General features: G+C 36.3%; 1 protein-coding gene across 4 annotated transcripts in view; it reads right to left on the bottom strand.

Moving 5' to 3' along the window:
• Diaph2 (diaphanous related formin 2) overlaps positions 1-21,045 on the bottom strand; it is a 747,093-nt gene that overhangs the window by 564,875 nt on the left and 161,173 nt on the right. For all 4 annotated transcript variants that reach the window (XM_036175402.1, XM_036175403.1, XM_036175404.1 and 1 more), the window contains one exon: positions 11,417-11,556. In XM_036175402.1, the coding sequence (XP_036031295.1) occupies positions 11,417-11,556 (140 nt within the window). The remainder of the gene's footprint in view (positions 1-11,416; positions 11,557-21,045) is intronic.

Below are 21,045 nucleotides of genomic sequence, written 5' to 3'. Positions count from 1 at the left end.
TTTCCAAAAATAGTTAAGGATATATACTCAAAGTAAGTATCATATCCCTGAAGGTATGGCTCACAAATAGGCCACTAAGGAAAAGGAGCACTGGTCAAATCATTACCACTCTAAATGAAATTGGGTGCACAGTTGAAAATGAAATTTTTAAATGTTATACCTAACATGTAATAAAAAAAACAAGGATAAAGCAATCCAGGAATTACAATATAGTTGTTATTTCTACTAATATTGTAGTTACTGGTACTTAAATAATCTTCCATTATTCCTTTCCTACAATAGAATCCCACTAAAGCATATGATTCTACTCAGAGGAATATGCAGTATGGGATTAACTATAAATACCTAAAAGACCTCCAAAGAATACAGATGGGAAGGCAGAGGCCCTAAGAATATAGAAGAAACATTGCCTATCTACCTTATTGAAGGGTACATATTAAAGCATTAGTTCCCAGACACAAAATAAGGTTAGCTTCCAAGATGAAAAGGACTTTAGGGTGAACGTCGAATTGTGGGGGAGCCATGCTTCTGGAGGTAACACTAGCAGAGTAGAAAAAAAGTTAAAGCCTTCTGACCCATCCACTAGCTAGCCAGTTGAATTAGCACCAATAATTACAACAGTGACTTATAGTTACAGCCATAAATAGCACATCCTTAACTCCAGGTATCTGCATTTATATTAGGTGCTATAACAAGGTAATATTTTATCTTCTACATCATTTCTCTCAGTACCATGAATATAAGGAAGGCATGTCCTCAAAATGCCTTACCTACAGTATGGTTTCCACTAGAAAAGGCAATGGTTTTAGAAAGAACTAATCCAAAATTCCTTCTGTATTAAAGATTATATTTTTCAAAAATTCCTGGTAGGGAGTGTAAGAAATATGGAGCTGCTGGATTGCTCCAAGATGGCAGAGATGAAGGATATACAGAAGAGGTGTCTGGCCAGAAAGGAGTACAGAGCACCATCTCAGAGATCAGCCAAGAGATTCCCATCAAAAGCACTGTGGACAACCCCATTAGCACAGAGTATGCCAAACTCACACACAACTTCCTCATGAAAGCATAGAGGACCATAAGTAAAATTAACCTACAGAATGACTTCATTTCCTTCTAATTCACTACAAGAAAAATGAAATCATGGTTGCAATAGAAAGAGGTTGAACATGATTCTTAATTACGAGTAAGACACTCAGCTTCCTGTGTCATTCCTTAATGTAATGACCCCACTCCCAGGAATTATAGTGCCAATCATGTCAGGTAGAATATGGAAGCTACCTAAGAAACTATGTAGCAGGAGTGATTGAGGGTAAGCAGGCAGCTATACCCACTCCACAAGAGCAGTCCCTCTACTGCGCCAATCAATTCCTTGGAAGGCTCAGTTCTCATTTCCAGGTATTGGAGCAAGAGCTTATAAGAGTCCTTCTGATTTTCAGTTAGCTTTGTTACACATGGAAAATTCTGGGTTTTTTCTTTAACCAAAATAACTGAATTATTTAAAAAAAAATGTCTGTTAAACAATAGATTTACTCTGCTAACCATTAGTATATTGGCAGAGGTTGTTAAGTTTCAACCCAGAACAAATAGCTAAGGTACAAAGTAGCCTGTCCATGAGGTTCATATTCTACTAGTATCCCTCTGTCCCTACTTGTTACAGAGTATGGTTGGCATACCCCGCCCCTACCCTAAACTTTACAGACCAAGGACTGGACTGTCCTTCCCCAAGATCTTCCCTATATAATCAAGACATTTTGCTTACCAGCCCCTTTTGTACCTTTGGCCTTCTGGCTGCTGCTCCTGGTTCCTCTCTCTCCTCTCTGCCTGGCCCTCCCCCTCTCCCTAAGTAGCCCAGTGCAGTCTGGTTCTGTCCACTCTGGACTTTCCCAAATATCCCTGCCTCTGACTACCCTCTCCTACATGTCTACAATAAACATTCTCCTCCACAATACCTAGGAGCAGTTATGTCCTTTCTTTTTTATTTATTTTTTCCCAAGGGGTATCTACAAAGAGATGAGAAAGGAATATGGAAGGGCTCTAGCTGGCACAAGCATAGCAAAATGTCACCTACAGGTTTTGTCCTTTACTTTTCTCTGAATTCCCTCTACCTTGCTAAAGCATTAGTTTACATTCCTAAAGCTAGCCAGCTACCAAGGTCCTTTCCCTTATTTGAGCACTTTCTCCTCCTAAGGCTGATTATCAAGGTCCAGCTAACAAAGTATTTCAGTCCAGCAATCAAAAGCACCACATTGTCTCACCTAATTAACATGCCTAATCAAAATTAATCAACTCATCCTAACATATGGTTTCCTCTTTGCCATTTAAAAACTGCCATTTGCCTATGGGTCATGTCTGTCTCTTCTTTATCCAGAGGCAGTTCTTTGTCCCTCTTGGGCAAATATCCTTTCCACTCCCCTTGTTCATTTTGCCTTCTTCCTTGTACTGTATCTCCTGTCTTTATTATTCCCTGCCCTTTTATCCCTCTGAGGAGCACAAATCTCTTTTGTGCTGAGAACTTGGTCTTGGGGTGTCTTGTGACAATTTTGAGGTCCCTTCGAGTATGATTAAAATACATTAGATAGATTTATCAAAGAACAAAAATATTTGTTGGGGATTGTCCCTGGAGCTGCATTCTCCGTACCCCACCCCTGAGAAGGCCCACCAAGCATAGGCTCCACCCAGGGAGGGTACTTAAAGTCTGGCCTACAGACTTTCCCTTGTGGTTCCCCCTTGATGCTTCTCCTCCTTCCTGGGACTACCGGGAATGTTTTGCTCAAAATAAAATTAGAATTAATAATTTTGCCTGATCTGACTTTTACATTGGCGGCTTTCCTGGGAGATTTAAACCTTTTAGCTGGTGTGTTGACCAGGTGGAGATGAGCTGGCCACTTGGGAAAACCATTCCACTATATACTCATGTTCTCTGCCAGACTAGATTGGCTCTAGGCCCGGTGAGTTCCCCTTCCAAAGTTACTGCCTTTAGGAGTCCAGGACACCCCCCCAACCCCTGATTTTGGAGTACCCTTGCCAAGATGAGACCACACCTGGAGCACCCTGACCTGTTCCCACTCAAATTGATCCTCCCTGGATGCCTAGGATGCTGGGAATCCAGGCCTTGGATCTTCCTCTGCAGAACTCAAAAGCCTAATGTAATGGTCACATCCCTTAGACTTTGGGTCCCAGCAAAGACTTGTGAATGGTTGCTTGTGGGTTAAATTGGATCCCCAATTTCTATGAAATTTATCCAAATAGGGTCTGCCTCACACTGTAATTGAGCCCCCTACACACACATACAATCAGGTTTATGAGCATTACATTCCTAACCCACCTTCTCCCTGTTTCTTGGCCTGTCCTCATCTCCTGCTTTCGCTCTCTGTCAGCATATCTGCTCCTCCACCCCCCCAATACACCCCCACCCCAACCCCCACCCCCACCCAGTTCCTGCTCCTCAGCTATCCTTGCTTGTCCCTGTCTATGCTTGTTTTGTAAATGTTTCATCCTTCTATTTGTTACAGCATCTAAACAAAAGCTGGAAACACTGGCTGCTTCATGTCCACCATATGGCTGTTTACTTCCCTCCCGATCCTGGGCAGCCCACTCTGCTACTCTGTTCTACCTTATTATAAAGAAAAATAGCTAAAAAATTGGGTAGGGTTTAAAATCTTTAAAACTTGTAACTGCAGATTAAAATTGCTCTGGGAAACACCACATTGTCTGCCAATATCTTACAACATGTGGGCAGCCACTATTTTGGCTAAGGTTAAAGAGAGATATATGACTTCACCAACATCTTTAGTGAGGGTGACCATGTGAACTGGCCCCACCAAGAAGACTTAGGTCTCCAATATATTTTTCTGTATGATAATTTCTGTCCTGTAATAAAAACAAAGTTTATGAAAGTTAAGGTTTAAAACAATGTTGGTTTGCTGAGATATAAAGCTACACCTCCACACATTCATGTATAGGGATGTATCTTGCTGAACAGCCAGATTTTATAGCAGAAGAATATTCCTTTATTATTATTTTAAAAACAATTAATTGTTTGCAAAATGTTAAGACTTGGTTGTTCCTTATGAATATATCTTAGGACCACAGCTGAACACTAGATACTGAAATATTCCTTCTAATTTTCTTGCTTTCACCAACACTGATAGGCTACAACTAACTGGGAAAACTGTATGTCCAGAATTAGCTCATTAAACAACATTTGTCTAATTAAGATATACCTAACAGATAATTATACCCTGATCCTCAAATGCTTCATGTATCTGAGAATATGGCATTTTAATAAAAATAGAGACATGCCAGCCCCTAGCAGCATCCTATACCTCCTCCAAGGAACATGGAATCTTGCTTTAAATATGGCAAAGCTAGCAACACAGCAAGAACTGCTTTCCACTTTAAACTAGGACAAGACCTTGCCCAGACTGGACAACAGGACACTGGGAGATGGATTGCCCCACATTGCCAAATCAGGATTGGTCACTGTCCCCAAATTCCTACCACACAGGAATGTCTGACTTGTCATCTGGGCTTGGCAGCTGAAGACAGGTACTGCCTCTGGGACTTCTGTCCCCCAATGACCCCATTGGAGAAACCTATGATTGCCTAGGTAGCTGAAAATCTGTCTCACTTCATTCATTTACTTATCCTTCTGAGATCTGATGGTGTTTCAGGACCAGGGTACTGATAGATTTGACAGTTTAACAGCTCTCTCCCAATCCCAAAGCTATAAGCAGCTTGGGAGCTCATAAGTTCATTAGCAAAATTTCTTATTAAAAGTTCAAACATTGACATAACCAGTTTTCAGGAGTCCTTAAATTTCTGTGGATTTTACTGGTTCCAGCTTTTAGAGACAGATTAGCATTAGAAAGGGTATGTAAGCTTGCATGCATGTTCAACTCTGTTCCTCCCTTGTCTCTCAGCCTCCCTCTTTCATCCTCCTCCTTCCTCCTCCTTCATTCACTCAACCACTTCTGTTCAGTGAATTTCCTCTGGTTATAGATGTAAAGGTGTGTTACATCAGGCTGAAACCAGGACCTATGAAAATGTTCACACCTTTTAACCCAAAGCCATAGCCTTTTGCTGTGACAAGATGTAAATCTGTTCCAGTTGTTTTAGAGACATCTGAAGGTTCCTACAGAGGTCTACTCCTCTCCTCATGCCCAGAACAACCTGCAGGGAGCCCTACAGATACACCAGCCAACCCTTGCACCAGCTCTGAGGATACCAGTGGGGTGAGTACTGACAGTTTGATTTCAACCACATGCTTACTCATGAAAAGCCTCATTATCTCCAACAGTTGCTGGCAATTTTACAGCACAGATAGAACCATTTCCCACATCTAGGGAAACAGCAGATGTGGTGAGTCAGGTATTTCTGAATATATGATCCCTTCAACCTCCTTGAACATCAGTATTGGTACCACCTCTCCAGAATCAAGACATATCTACTCTTTCCTCTAGCTCATTCGCCCTTGCCTCTTCTGTACAATTAGTGCATATCTCTGTTCCATTACTTTTTCCATGGCTAGCCAATCATCATCATCATCATTATCATCATCATCATCATCATCATCATCATCATCATCATCATCATCTATTTCTTCTCCTAGCAACTTGCCTTCTCTGCCTCCTCAAGAAACAAGTTCCTGGGGTCTCCAGGACGGCAAATAACCAAATGCTTCTTCATCCACACCTCCCACTGTGCATGATCCCACTGACTCCCGATTTCCCCTTCCCCATGTCATCCCTTGCCAGGTGGAAGGACCCAGACTTGAACCTGCATCCATATATACCCAAAAAGGTTGGGATGTTGGGAATCTTTCCTAGAGCTGCCCACTCCAGACCCTTCTGGGTATGTCTTTCTGTATGCTATGAATATGTTGTTCTGATTGATTGATAAATAAAATGCTGATTGGCTAGTAGCCAGGCAGGAAGTATAGTATAGGCAGGATAAGCAAAGAGGAGAATGCTAGGAAATAGAAAGCTGAGTCAAGAGATGCTGTCAGTCACTGTGGCCATGAAAAGCAAGATGTAAAGTACCAGCATGCCACAAACCACGTGGCAACTTATAGGTTAATAGAAATGGGTTGATTTAAGATATAAAAACTAGATAGCAAGAAGCCTGCCACAGCCAGACAGTTTATAAGTAATGTAAGTCTCTGTGTGTTTACTTGGGTGTGGCTGTGGGCCCAAGCAGGACTGGAGAAAACTCCAACTACAATTTTTTTTTTTTTTTTTTTTTTTTTTTTACTGCTTAAGATTTCCTTTAGTTATTTTCACAAATTGGAAGCTTATAGAAAACTCCAACTACAAGACCCTGTCCCCGAAATCCCACCAAGCAGCGGCTCCACCCCTCCTGGAATGTACTTAAGATCTGGCCCACAGACTTCCCCTTGCAGTTCCCCCATGTGGCTTCTCCTCCTTTCTGGGACAGCTAGGGAATGTTTTGCTCAGATTAAAGCTGGAATTATTAATTTGGCCTGATCTGACTGATATTATCAGCATCACTATTGGGGGATTTAAACTATACAAAATTATTTTTAAAATACCATTTATAGGAGCTGGAGAGATGATTCAGCAGTTAAAAACACTATTCTTACAGAGAGTCTGAGTTCAGTTTCCAGCACCCACATGGTAGTTCACGAACATCTGTCACTCCAGCCAGAAATATGATGCCCTTTACTAATCTCCAAGGGCACCAGGCATGAACCAGGTGCACATACATACATTCATGAAAAACACTCAAGTGCATAAAATAAATATTCTTTTAAAAAGTAAAAAAAATAAAAATTAAAAATTTTAAATGGCCATTTATACTTCATTTGCTTTGGAGGGGAGGAAATACTGACTCATAAGATCTTATGCAAGACTTTTCAGTAATTACTTTGCGGACTGACCATGAAAGACCAGCACTTTCTGATTTTTTTTTTTTAACACAGATTACTGACTGCTAAAAAGCTAAAGGATTTTATGGGCTTTATGTCCACTTTTAATGACTGAATATAATCAATATTCCTTTCTACCTATCTGAATATAATTAAACACACACAATCAAACAAGCAATTTGAAATACACCATTTTTATTGTGTGTGAAATAGAGGCCTTAATTATCAAGGACTTAAAAGCCTCTCACATTTAATATAACCTACACTAAAATGAATTACTACTAGTAAAATGATGTTTGGTGTTAGAAATTAAAAAAAATATTTATACTTTATAATAAATGCTGATAACCCTTAAGAACATTAAACTAAAAATATTTTCTAGTAAACTTGAGGGGAAAGCACATAGGAAACAAAATTTTTTGCAAAACTTTAATGGAATAATTAGTTAATTTCTGCTCAAGTCACTAAGTCTTGTGTTTCTATAACTGTTTAACTCTAAGCAAAACAACATGTTTTGCATCAAGTAAGACATATAATAGTGTTGATCATACACCAGCATGACAAACACAATCTAGCATCCACTGTAATTTAATGGAAAATGCAAAACCATTAAACTTTTACAACTTTAAAGAAAATATTTGAAGATGACTCAAAGCGAGTGAATTGCTTAAATATGTAGCAAAATCTTATTTTTTAAGTAAATAAATCAATGTTAAAAAATTACTCAAAAAATTGATCTGAATATCTGAAACCATAACTTATTTTCAATAAAGCTGTATTTCTTGTATCATATTTAGGAAACATTACTAAAATTAATTGAAACAGGAAAAGTAATTCTAATTTGGACATAATTTTTTTTTCTATTACAAATCCATCCTAGGGTATTTCTACTATTTTGGAAAGAAACTGTACTAAAGTCCAGTCTTTGGGTCCAACACTCTTCAAATACCTTCAGAAGAAGTTCAACAGAGCTAGAAATAGCACATTATTAACAGATGCCAGCTGAGAACTTCGCTAAGTTTTAGTTTTTGGGTTTTTTGGTTGTTTTTGTTTTTTGTTTTTTGTTTTTACTTTTTATTGTCTTTCAAAATAAATGGTATTTCCTAGAAGTCAAAACAACAGAACAAAAACATCTTCAGAAACTGTACTCAATTCTTTGTCTCAGCCAACAATTTTAAGGTGTTGGCAATCCATGGTGGGAGAGATGTGTCCTGTCATAATCAGATCCTCGATGGCTTGAGTGATAGCTTCTTCAGTAACTCCAAGGAGCTCTCTTCGCAGCTCGGTGACAGCCTTCCCTTCCTAGTGAATCAGAAACAGCACCTCCTTATGGATGAAATTAAGACCAGAATACTTAGAAACCCTGGCAGCTGATACTGGGGCTCTGGCCTGTGTCAAGAGCTGCCTCCTGGGGGTCATGCCTTCATGGCTTTGATCCAGCTTCATATGGACACTGACGACTTCCAGGGTGTGTGTGGACAGCTCATTTATATCTTCTAAGATGCAGATGCTCAGAATCCCAAGGAGTGTGGTTCCATCCAAGGACTTAAGGACACCAAGCACTTTTGCATACACTCCAACTGGCAGCGGAATCACAGGTTACTTGGCTCTCTCTCGAGACGGGCTGCCTGACCTCAATGCCCTTTGAGGTCATATCATCAATCTTGTACATGATGTACTGCAAAGCTTTCTTGGTGTCCATGATCATTGCCACGATGGAGACTCGGTGAATTGCAAACCCCCTGATCTTAAACACCTTATTAACCTCAACGGCAATGAGCAACTGGTTTATGAAGCAAGGCACAATGCTGTGAATGCCAGGCTCATCATGGTTGAGGGAAGCCCCACGTCCTGAGTTCTGGCTTGCTCATAGCTGCCACTAGCTTCACTAGCGCCATCACCACCAGAAAAGCTGTCATTGCTCCCAAACCCACCCTTACTCATCATCTTTTGAGGACTAGGTAAGGTTTGATGGCTCAATAACCAGAGCAGTGTTGGACTCTCGGAGTGACTTCTCCACAGAAGCTCACTGGCAGTCTCTGGACTCTGGGGAAAATGACACCTCCAACCACCTCTGGAGCTATAGTAGAATGCCAACCTCACAACCAACCTCACACTTACCGAGCAGCCAATCAGCTATCAAAAGAGGCAGTTGCTGCTCATGCTCCCAGATTCTCGCGAGATTACAAAGCCCTCTTTTGAGTGCTTTTTGTTGCTATGCAGAATTTTAAACATGGGAAGTGTGTCAACTGCCCAGCAATTGTAATTCGTACACTGGCAAGATTTGAGACTGGAAGATCTCCAAGAGCTTGAAGCCCACATGGTTTTCACAGTTCCAGGATAGGCTGGGCTAAGCTATACAGGGAGACTTGGCCTCAAAAAAATTTTTCTAAATAGAAATATATTCTTTACAAACAAAAAAACAAAAACAGTATATAATATCAAGTGCTGACTAGTATCTTTATAAAGATGCATTTAGACCAGGGAAAATGTGTACTAGTCTCTCCATTATTGAATGTCACAATTTGTGTGTGTGTGGGGGGGTGTCCTTTTGTATTTTTATGTTTGTGTATGTATGTCTGTTGTAGATGTGTGCCCATGACCACAGAGGCCAAAATGGGTGTCAGATCCCTTGAAGATTGGAGTTACTGGCGGTTACAAGCCATACAGCATACACAGGTGCTAGGAACCGAAACACTGCCCTTATGAAGAGCAGCAAGCACTGTTAACCACTAAGCCATAACTCCAGTGGTGAATACCAGGGCTTCCATGAATTTTAGGTGTTTGTTACTGTTGTTGTTTCAATGCCTTAGTTTAATGAGTTTCATATCTAGGCTGACTTGAAACTTGAAGCAATCTCTACAGACTCAATCAGCCATGGCTGAAAACACAGACGTGTCACCATAACTAATTTATATTCATTTCTTCCATCAGACTGTTCAGTGGGAAATGTTTGTGACTACAAGTGTTTAAAATGGAAGTGTGGGGGACCAGCCCTCACTTTTACAGGGAGAAGTAGGGAATATTAGATAGAAAGAGATACCTAGACGATGAGAATAAAGACAGAAACGCAGGATAGCCTTGGGAGTGCCTGGTCAAAACCCACCAGCCCCTTCTGTCTCTACTAAAGGGCTTTTAAAGGAATTCCAAGGGATGGAGCAAAAGATCTCCTTCCAGTGCAGCCAAGTGCAGACCATGCCAGACACCTGGTAACCATGCATGTGGTCAAAACCTCCCCTAATGCAGTTCTGCTGTATAAACCAAGTTCAGATCTCACTAGGAAGGGCACTGCAGCTGATACTGATATCAGGAGTACATTGTGGTTTCTATTCTCAGGTAAGTCATATCCATGCTAGGTATGGTGGCTTAGCACTGAGGAGGCCATGGCAGGAGGATTACCACACTTTCAAGGGCAGCCTGAGTGATGATATGAGTTCCAGGCTAGTCTGGCCTAAAAATGAGAGGGTATAAAATTAAAAAAATATCAAACCTTTGAATGAGATTACCAAAACTTAAAAGAATAATATTTTAGAAATGGCCAGAAAGCAACCACTTCAAGATTTCCATAACGCAAACCAAGCCACAGCTTAATATTGTCCTCATTATGAAACAATAACTTTTAAATTTTGCCAAGTATAGTATGACTATAAATAAACAATATACGGGAATTTATACTTAATTCCAGTTGAATGACTGAGATGCAAATTATTTTCAGTGATTTATGAACTAGATCTCAGCCTGATAAATACAGGGAAAACACAAATAAAAGTACATAGTTTCTTTATATACTCTATTTTATTAAATTCTGAACTCAAGATGGTGATATTTTAGTATGTAGATCCCAGAATACTATAATATTATATTGAAATATATTTTTCTTCATAAAGTATTATTTGGGGTATTACTAATTTTAAGGCTTGTTACTACCAATAAAGAATTATTATTCAAATCCATTCCTATCAAGGACCTGCCTCTTAATAAACATCTGAAGGTAGTTAAATGAATGAATAAAATAGTAAGGAGTTTATTAATAGTCTTCATTTCTTTATTGGTAAAAATAGTTTTGGCTATCTCAGAATTACAAAAATGTATGGGTAGTCCATGTGAACCTTAAATATAATATGAAATTATGTACATCTTTATATATAATTACAAGTATAAAAGGAATAAAATTTTAAGTCAATGTCATTAATGTGTTTTGTAGATAAATAATAATAATTATGTGGGTATACAAATAGACTAACATGCAAATGTCAATATTTATCTTCCAGATTTAAATCATTCTCAAAAAGGAGATAAATATTCAACAATTATCTATATTTTTAAATCATACATTATTACATATCAAATTAGCTTAGCATATGTTTTCAAACATTTAGAACCTGACAATCAGATATTGCTCTTATATTAGATGATAATATATTTCTGAACAGAAAAATCTTGAGGTTAAAGTAACATATCTGATTACACCAAATAACTATATACAATGCAAAATGTATGAATCCTATCAAAATGATAAGAAATGCCTACCTCACAGGATTGCTGGTTAAGGAAACCCTCAGAGATTCCAGACAGTTGAGAAGTTTCTCATCTGAAATACCCGATCGCAATTCATGAACATATTCTTGTGAAGACAGGGTACATTCATGCTTGCTGTTTTTTAGGCCACCCTATAAAACAAACAGAAGATACCACTTTCAACAGGTATCAAGGTTTTTTGTTTTTTTTTTTAATCTTGAAAGTAAAATAAAACATAGAATATATAAATCACATTGTGACATTTTCAAACAAAGTGTTTTAATAATCTTCTCATCTAAGCAATATTGATATCTAATGCCTTGAATGCCAATTTTTTTTAAAAAAAGCAGTTTTAATTACAAATATAAAAATTATGTGTAAGTGCTTCCCCTTACCCCCTTTTTAAATGCCAGGAATGGGAATCAGGGCCTTAAACATGGTAGGTAACACTCTAAATCCATGTTATATTCCCAGACCAACAATTTGTCAAAGAACTGAGTGACAAGACTATTGCGTATAATACACCATTCTCCTCAGCCCCTTTAAAGGAAAATTATACTAGCTGGTACTCAGAGCCTGAAAAGAACACTGATATAAATAGCCAAAAGTATTATTGATAGGGCTACTTAAACTTACATTCCAAGTATCAGGATTAATATTAGCTGCTCATCCTTAACTCACAACATAAACATTGTTAAGTCACCTTATTAATTTTGTAGTTGACAGATAATATATTTATATTCAGTTGAATGAACTACAGAAAAGAAAATTTAATATAAAATATTATACGTAGCCTAAATCTATTGAAAGATATCTGAGTATCACTCTATTTCAAAATCAAATGTAGCTATTAAAGTATAAAAAATATAGTCTCGCATTAGCATGTTAATTAATTGAATCAATCTAAAGCATTTAATTCCCAAATAGTCACTTGTTACTACCATGTTGTAAATCAATCTTTTAAAGTCATTAAATACATTTATCAGATAGCAACTTGACTCTGGTTTAATTTTCAGTGTATATGTGGTTATTTCTAAAAAAACATTATCTCATCACAGCTTTTGTGCTATATCACCTTGCTGCAACCATGTAAGCAGTTCAAGGAAAAGGCTGAATAAAAGGAAAATATCAACATGTTCACCATACTAATTACTTATAGTTTGGTCTTCCAGATAAAGTAATCTGCTGTGGATATCACTCTGTATAAATAAAATGCTGATTGGCCAGTAGTTTGGGACAGGCAGAGAAGAGAATTCTGGGAACAAGAAGGCTGAGTCAGGAGATACTACCAGCGGCCACCATGAGTACCAACATGGAAGATATTGGTAAGCCACGAGCCATGTGGCAAGGTATAGATTTATAGAAATGGGTTAATTTAAGATGTAAGAACTAGATAGCTAGAAGCCTGAGCCATTAGGCCAAACAGTTTAAATAATAAGAGTCTGTGTGTTTATTTTATAAGCATGCTGCAGGACTACCGGGGCTTGGCAGGAGCTGGAGAGTAACTCTCCAGCAACAGTAATCTTCTTGTTTGTTTGTTTGTTTGTTTGTTTATTTATTTATTTATTTATTTATTTATTTATTTATTTATTTATTTTTTAGTTTTTCGAGATAGGGTTTCTCTGTGTAGCCCAGGCTGTCCTGGAACTTGCTCTATCAACCAGGTTGCCCTCAAACTAAGAGATTCACCTGCTTTTGCCTGAGTGCTGGGATTAAAGGTATGTGCCACCACTGCCCTGTGATATAACTAATTTTAACTGCACCATTCCTATTACATGATAAAATTCTTTATACTAAAATTCTAGCTTTATTCTCATTGTCTAAGTTCATACAAATTATACTGACTGTTTGCTAAGAATCCAAGCAAATTTTCCCATATTGTAGAACTGCTATCATTGCAGGAGGTGAACTTTTTTTTTTTTAATAATGAAAGATGGATTGCCTAGAATTTCATATTATTTGGCTTTTCATTGGTAATGCCTCCTTAATGTAATAATTTACCAATTATTCTGAATTTGAAATCCAATTAATATTTTAAAGGCCTAAAAATATCTTCCAACATGTCAGGAATATTATTTTCTAACTGTATTATGGCAATATTATCAGTATTAGTGCACTTAAAATATTGTGACAAAAGTTATCATTTGTGTATTTTTTTCTATTGGGAACATCATAGTAACACAGTTTCTAAATTGAAACAGACTCAAAAACCAAGTACTATTTTTAATTTATTTATAATAATTCCAAAACAACAAACAGATGCACATTTCATGTTGATTTCTTTTGTTTCAAAGTCCAAGAAGTTTACTTCAGAATTACCACAAGCAATGTATAGTTAAGAAAAGCTAGTTTTGAACGGGTTCATAAATTCCTCTCATTGATCTACCCATTTCTATAGGTAATAACACCAAGTATGTATAGCATATTTTTTTATTACACTTTTATTTTTGCTAATCAACTCACTTTACATGACACTGCAAATCCTTCATTAACAATGGATAGAATAATATGGCACATACATTACTCTGAAAACTAGTAATACAAAACCACTAAACTTGGCAAGTTTATAGTCAGAAACTACTTTTATGGAATCCTCAAATTTACTTTTTAGATAATAGGTCACACTGATCCATTTGGGAAGTTTTTATGTAGAGTTCATTTGTATTCTGTCATTTTCTCTGTCTGGAAGATACAGTCCAAGTTCTCAATGCTGGCCCCATCATGGAAGTGTCAGTAATACAGTATTACCCTTTCTGTGTTCAAGGTATCCTCATAATATATAAACTACTTGTTTTATATAAGTATATCATAATCAACAGCCTCCCCCACTATAACAAAAGCTATACCAAGGAAAAATATTCCCTGCACTGATCACCACTGTAACCCCAAGCATGAAGTAACTTGAGCTTAGAGTAAGCCAGGGACATATATTCTGGAAGGATGGATTACTAATAAGCAAATGAATGGATGACAGACACATTTGATTATGCTAAGCTTCTAAGACCAGTTAATATTCATTGTTAGAGTGGTGACACATAGGAGATTAGCAAGGAACACTCTTGGGTATGTTTGTTCCAGTGACCAGTCCAGTCATGATGGATCTGACATAATGGACAGTATAATCTATTAATGGATTCAAATTTTAAAGGGACTATTATGAAAGGAGAGGCTTAATTTGAGGAAGTGATCACTGGAGGTGTGACTTTGAAAAGTACCATTTTTCTTTGTTTTTGCTGCCCATGGTGGAAACATTTTCATTCTGACATGTGCTCCTAGATGTAAAAATTCTTCCTTCCCTCAGACACAAAGTCATACCCCCAGTAAGCACTTCCAAAAATTCTGAAACTATGTGCCAATATAAGACTTCCCTCTTTAACCTTTTGACTCATAAATTTGTTAGAGTGGCCCAGAGTCTAATACAGACTTGTTTCAGAATGTGATAGCTTGTAAAAGTTTCAGGCACAAGATGGTCAGAGAGACTGAGTTCACAATAAGTAGCATTCCAAGGAAACTCAGAATTTACTATCTAGTTTGAACCATGCCCTGATTTATCTTGTAGCATCCTTTGGGTAGGAATATGTACTAGTCATTATAAACATTTTGCTCATGCATAGGGGTAGGAAATATCTCAAAGATGGTGCATATAAAGATTTTCAAAAGATGTCTTTATATGTATCCTATCATAGACACAGAAAATTTTCACTCCACTTGCTAACTAAAATTTAATAGGATTATTTTAATGGACACATGTGGTCATGGGTGACATGCTGTTTACAGACACTTAAACCAGCACATCATGAAGGAAGTCATCCTTCTGCACATCTACAAACCAACATTTTTAAAATGTGTTCTCAGTTTTTGTTGTCTTTTCCTTGTTTTTTTGTTTTTTGTTTTTTGGGTTTTTTTTGTTTTTTGTTTTTTGTTTTTTGTTTTTTTTTTTTTTTTGATGTTCTTTTGTTTTAGAGCAGGGCTTACTCTGTAGCCTAATCCTTCCTTGAAATCACTATGTAGCCAAGGCTGGCCCTGAACTTCTGACAATTCTTCCATGGCAGGCTCCTAAGTAGTTTTTGATTGTAGACATGAAGCCCAGATGCTCAACTTTAGAAAGAAATTTAAGTGATGTCATTTGCATACCTAGTTGTTACAAGGAATGTTATAAGAGAGAAAATTTTATAGAATAACGTTTTTCACAATTAAAAGTACTTTGGAGTTCTAACATAAGTTCATATTTGCACATTAACATGATAGCTTGTTAAGGTTAGAATGGTTCTTGAAAACTAGTTCTTTTAACATTATCATTACAGAAATAATGAATCCAGGAGACAATTGTGAAGCAATGACAGGTGAATCTCTTAGTTCAAGGAGAGACTGGTTAACAAAGTGAGTTCAAGAACAGCCAAGACTACAAAATAAAAAAAAAAGTAGAATCCAAGGAATAGCTAACTGAGCATAATTAGTGAGGTCTCCGGACAAAAGTATAACTATTTGAACTTCCCATAATTCATTTATCCTTTCTATGCCACTTTTCCCAATCTTGAAGCAACAGGTATTTAAGTCTGAAATCTCTATTTAAAAAATGTCAAAGTGTTTGATTATCTTCAGCATAATCAATATAGCACAACATAATATTAAAGAAATATCCATGAAACAAAACACTGCAATAGATTAAACTAAATCTCACTGTACTTAATAGGGCTATAGTACAAGAATGGCTTATTATTAACATCCTGTTCTGATACTGAACAAAGGCAACAACTAGATAATGGATGGATAATAATTGAAATTTTAATTAGCTGCTCTGTATGAGATTAATGAAAATTACCACTGTGCCCATTTGATCTTTAAAAAATAATGTACTCAAAGTTAGTAATTAGAGTACAACATGCTATTCCAAAGCTAGGTGAATAAAAAGCTTTTCTCATTTGAAGCCATTCCTTAATTTGAAAATCATTAGAATGTAGAAACTTGTCCGTATGACTATGCTTAGATTATTATAAGACAGTATATGCTTAGATTATTATAAGACAGTACACAGAGAACTAAAAGGTATTTTGAGTCACATCCCCCTTGCTATAAAGTAAACTTTTAATATCAAATCTAAATAAGAAATTTTAAATATTTTTTAAAAAGCATTCTAATTATGTAGTGGAAATAAATACTTCTGGATTTAGTGAATTGGACCAATCTTTTTCCTTTCATTATTTAATATAAGAACAGATTGACTTTTAATTTGAGAAAAGCCTTCAGAATCTTAGTTGTAAGCATACCACAGTGGATGGAACTATTGATTATACATAGGTCTTTCTGCTACAGTAAGCACACAGATAGCAATTACTATCAATGGTTCCACCTTTAGAGAGGGCAACATTATCTTGAAAAATGGCAATACTGTTAATATTTGTACTGGTGAAATTTTGTCAACTGGAATCATTCTGAGAAGACAGAACCTCAAATAAGGGACACTTCTATCAAACTACCCTGGAGACATGTCTTCAGGCATTTTTTTTTATTGATGTGGGAGGAGGTAGCTGACTGGAAGTAGTATATCCCCTAAACAGGTAGTACTAGAAAGTAAGCTGAGCAAGACATGGGGAGTAAGCCAGTAAAGCAGAATTCCTCTATGCTCTCTGCTTCAGTTCCTTCCCAAAGGTTCTTGGCCTGAATTTCCCTCATGATAAACTTTGATAGGGACATGTACCCTATGTAAAAATCTTTCCTCCCCAAGGTGCTTTTGCTCAGTGATTCATCACAGCACAAAGACAAGAGATTGACTATGTTTCATACATAAGTCAAGTTTCTTTGGCTACTTTAACCAAGTGAGTTTCTTAAATATTACTGTAGCACTCAAAATACAATATTGTAAGTTAGTACATTTGGAATTATATCTACAAAGATTACTGTATTGATCCTTATAATCCTACAACATTACAAATATAAACCAAAAAACCATTTCCCATATCAGTTCCATTAGTTTAAGTAAGAAAAAGAAACACAAAATCAAAGTGCCCTACACATATGAATCTAAGTATCCATTCCAAAAATGAGGTATGTGGTAACATTATAAATAAAATAAATAAATTTGAATGTATTACTGAACATTTAAATATTTTCTATTGATAAAATAAAATATCTTTATTGGAAAAAAAGATTCTGCATATAATATATTCTGATTATGGTTTCCCCCTCCCCTAACTCCTCCAGGTCATCCTCACTACCCCACCCACCCAAAAATATCTCTTAAAGGAAAAGTATTAAACTTACCTAATGAACTCATCAAACAAATATATGAAAGGATTCTTAAATTATGGTATTTAAAATGTTATATTTAAGCATTTGTTTGTCTAAAAGCCTTAGGCTCTACAACTTTAATATGTTAAATTCAGTGTCTATTAGAGTCCTTTAATTTACAGGAAATATAGAGAATAAGATCATTCATAATATCAATTAAGTTCTATATCAAAAATATGTAAAAAAAATTACAATCATGCAATTAACATCATAGGGTATCATTTCCCATTGCAGTACACACAGTTTTAAATTAAGGTATTTTCAGGGAATGAAATGTGCAAAGTTAGAAAATATATACCAAATTCTAAGGCAAGATAGTATCAAAAGTTTCCTATAGCAGTGTGGACCATTTTTTCTCAAAAGGATGTGACTAATTAAAATGTGATAAATTTAAACATTGAATGAAAGGAAAAATACCTATAATACTTCTGCTGGAATAACTTATTGAGGCTTTAAATATTTCATATATCTCTTAAGAATTTCACAACAAAATTGTAGAGACCAAGGGTATCAATCAGAAAACCAAATACTTAAATCATTCCTGGAGCCCATGTACTATGAGAAATACTATATAAGCTAAGAAACTGTGAACATATATTTAACCCAGACCATATGTGTATGTGTGTACATGTGTGTGTACAAATATTTTATTACAACAAATACCCAACCATTATGATTTGCTAGTGAACACAAAGTTTAACACTTAATAATATCCAATAGTAGTCACTATGGATAATAAACAATCAATTGGAGTTTTTCCTTTTGTATCTAACAATAAATGGGAGTATGGTTCTATACATAAAACTTACCCATAATTGGCTTATAAAAATACTATTAAGCAATTATTGTGAACAATGTGCATATGGCTGAATGACATCAAGAAAATCTTCCAAACTATAAGAACTTTTATGAGCTCTTATCATCACTCATACTACTTGAGGTAGAAAAAGGTATAAGCACTGTATATCTTTAAATTTTTATCAGCTGATAAAAAGTAAACAGACACAAAATAACCCCAAAATTCTTAACCTGCATTCCCAACCCAGGGAGTGTGAAAATTTTGAAAGAAAACATAACATCTTTATATTCAGAAAATGTCACATTAAGTTTAGTGAATGTAGATAAAAAAAAAAACTACAGTGGCAAAACACCTCATTCAACCTAGTCACTTGAAATATAACGTATGCTTATTATATATAGTCTGCCACCCTCTTCTGTTATTTAACAAAAACCATAAGGAAGTATATTGTTTCTTGATCTGTAACCTATTTTAAAATAATAGAAGTATGCATACAATTGTGAGAAATAATTTGCAGAGATCTCTTGCTCTCCCCAATCACAGCATCCTACAAAGAAGCATTCTAATATCACAGTTGCAATATTGATATTGACAAAAATGCAAATATTTTATTCAGAGTGTCCTAATTTTATCCACATTAATTGTATGTGTGGTATATGTGTTCTATATGAATAAAGTTGAATGCAATATTATCACCTGAAGATTAATACAGCCAACATTCAGACAGCTTCATTTCCACCATTATCCCTCATGTTGTCCTTTCATAACTACATCCATCACCATGTCACAACTTTCTACTCTGAAAGCCACTAATCTCTTTAACATTTCTATAAATTGTATTTATTAATGTTACATATGTGTATGAAATTATACCTTATGTAAACATTTGAGATGGCCATTGTTATGCATCATACTGCCTTGGAGAGTCACACAGATTACTGCATACATCAATAGTGTACTTTAACTGGTAAGTGACATTTAACATTATTGCTATTGCTATAGTTTACTTAACCATTTAACAATTGAAGAACAATTTTAGTGATTGGGCATAAATCTCATAGGAATCTCCATACATAGGTTACTATGTGAAAATGTTTTATAAGGTCCTAGGATATTTCAATTTTTGAAAATATTTGAATAGCATATCTTAGAGTAATTGTTCTACCTTTTATTCCTGTATATTTGATATCTGGCAATTCAATATATGATTCTAAGATGGTAGACAAAGGCTCACTACTATGCTCAAGAGTCCTAGAGCACAAGAAGCCTAATGGCGGCCTGCTTCTTATATTTTACAATTATATCACATTTACTCCACTCACTATTATGAGAAAGGAGGACGTATGTCTATATAAGTAGCTACTTTAAAAACCAGAAAGGATTCTATCAATTATAATGTAATAGCTCAAGACAGGAAAAAGTGTGAGAGTTTATCAACATTTGTTATATCGAGGCAAAACTATTAAGAAATGTAAGTTTAATGTTTTCACTATATGCTTTATCATTTTACAGATCCAATTGCAATACTAACTTTAGACACTAATTTGGCACTAATTGAGACTGAAAGACTTAGTCATCAATGGTATCTGACATGTTTATAGCACAAAGAGCTTTCACCAAACCTCCTATACACCATTTAATTTTAGGCTAACAGCTAGGGAAGATATTGCTTAAAAACTGCTTCTGACAGTCTTCTGGGGTGTGTGTGGATTATTTATAATGGAATATAATAACAAAGGGGAAGGAGTAAAAGTTTCCTCATCATTCTTCCACCCTTATGAGTCTTGGGCAACTGGTCAGTGTGTCACTTGAATCCTGAACCTTGGGTTCTTTTCTACAAAACGAAAATAATATGGCTTATTGTGAGAGTAAGATAATAATATTGGTAAAGAAGAATGTCTGGTTGTTCCAGTTTGCTTTTCTGTTGCTGCAAAAAACACCCTGACCCAAAGCCACTTGGGAAGGAAAGTATTTCTTTTCATCTTGCAACAGTCAGATTACACTCCATCATAGAGGGAAGAAAGGGCAGGAAATCAAGGCATGATCTTTATCCAGAAACCAAAGAGGATCACTGTTTACTGCCTCTTTCTTTCTCTAGTTATACTCACCTTGCTTTCTTACATAGTGCACATCCACCTGCATAGAGATTGTGCTGCCCTTGTACATCAATCATCTCTCAAGACATACTCTCACAGGTATGGCCAAAGGCCATTCTGATCCAGGCAAGTCTTCCTCTCCTCAGCTGACTCTGGGTTGTTAATAAATATTAACCAGGACACTGGTGTAGTATGAATCTTAAAGAGTCTTATTAATAAAACCAAACCCGAGGCCAGTTATTGGGGTGATTGCTGGAAGATCAGAGAAGCAGAACAAGCCACAGTTTTCTCACCTCACCAGTTCCTCAGCTGGTCTTGTTTGCTCAGACTGCAAGCTTCTGAGTCCTCATTCCAATGGCTCTCAGCTGAACTGTGCTCGAAAGCCTGAATGCTTAACCAGCCGAATGCTTTACTCACTACATGCTTTTTTTTCTCCTAATTCCTGGTCCTCACGCCTT

The sequence above is a fragment of the Onychomys torridus genome, chromosome X, assembly GCF_903995425.1.
Source record: "Onychomys torridus chromosome X, mOncTor1.1, whole genome shotgun sequence".
In the NCBI taxonomy this organism is placed as follows: domain Eukaryota; kingdom Metazoa; phylum Chordata; class Mammalia; order Rodentia; family Cricetidae; genus Onychomys; species Onychomys torridus.
This window is presented reverse-complemented; position numbering and strand designations above follow the sequence as displayed.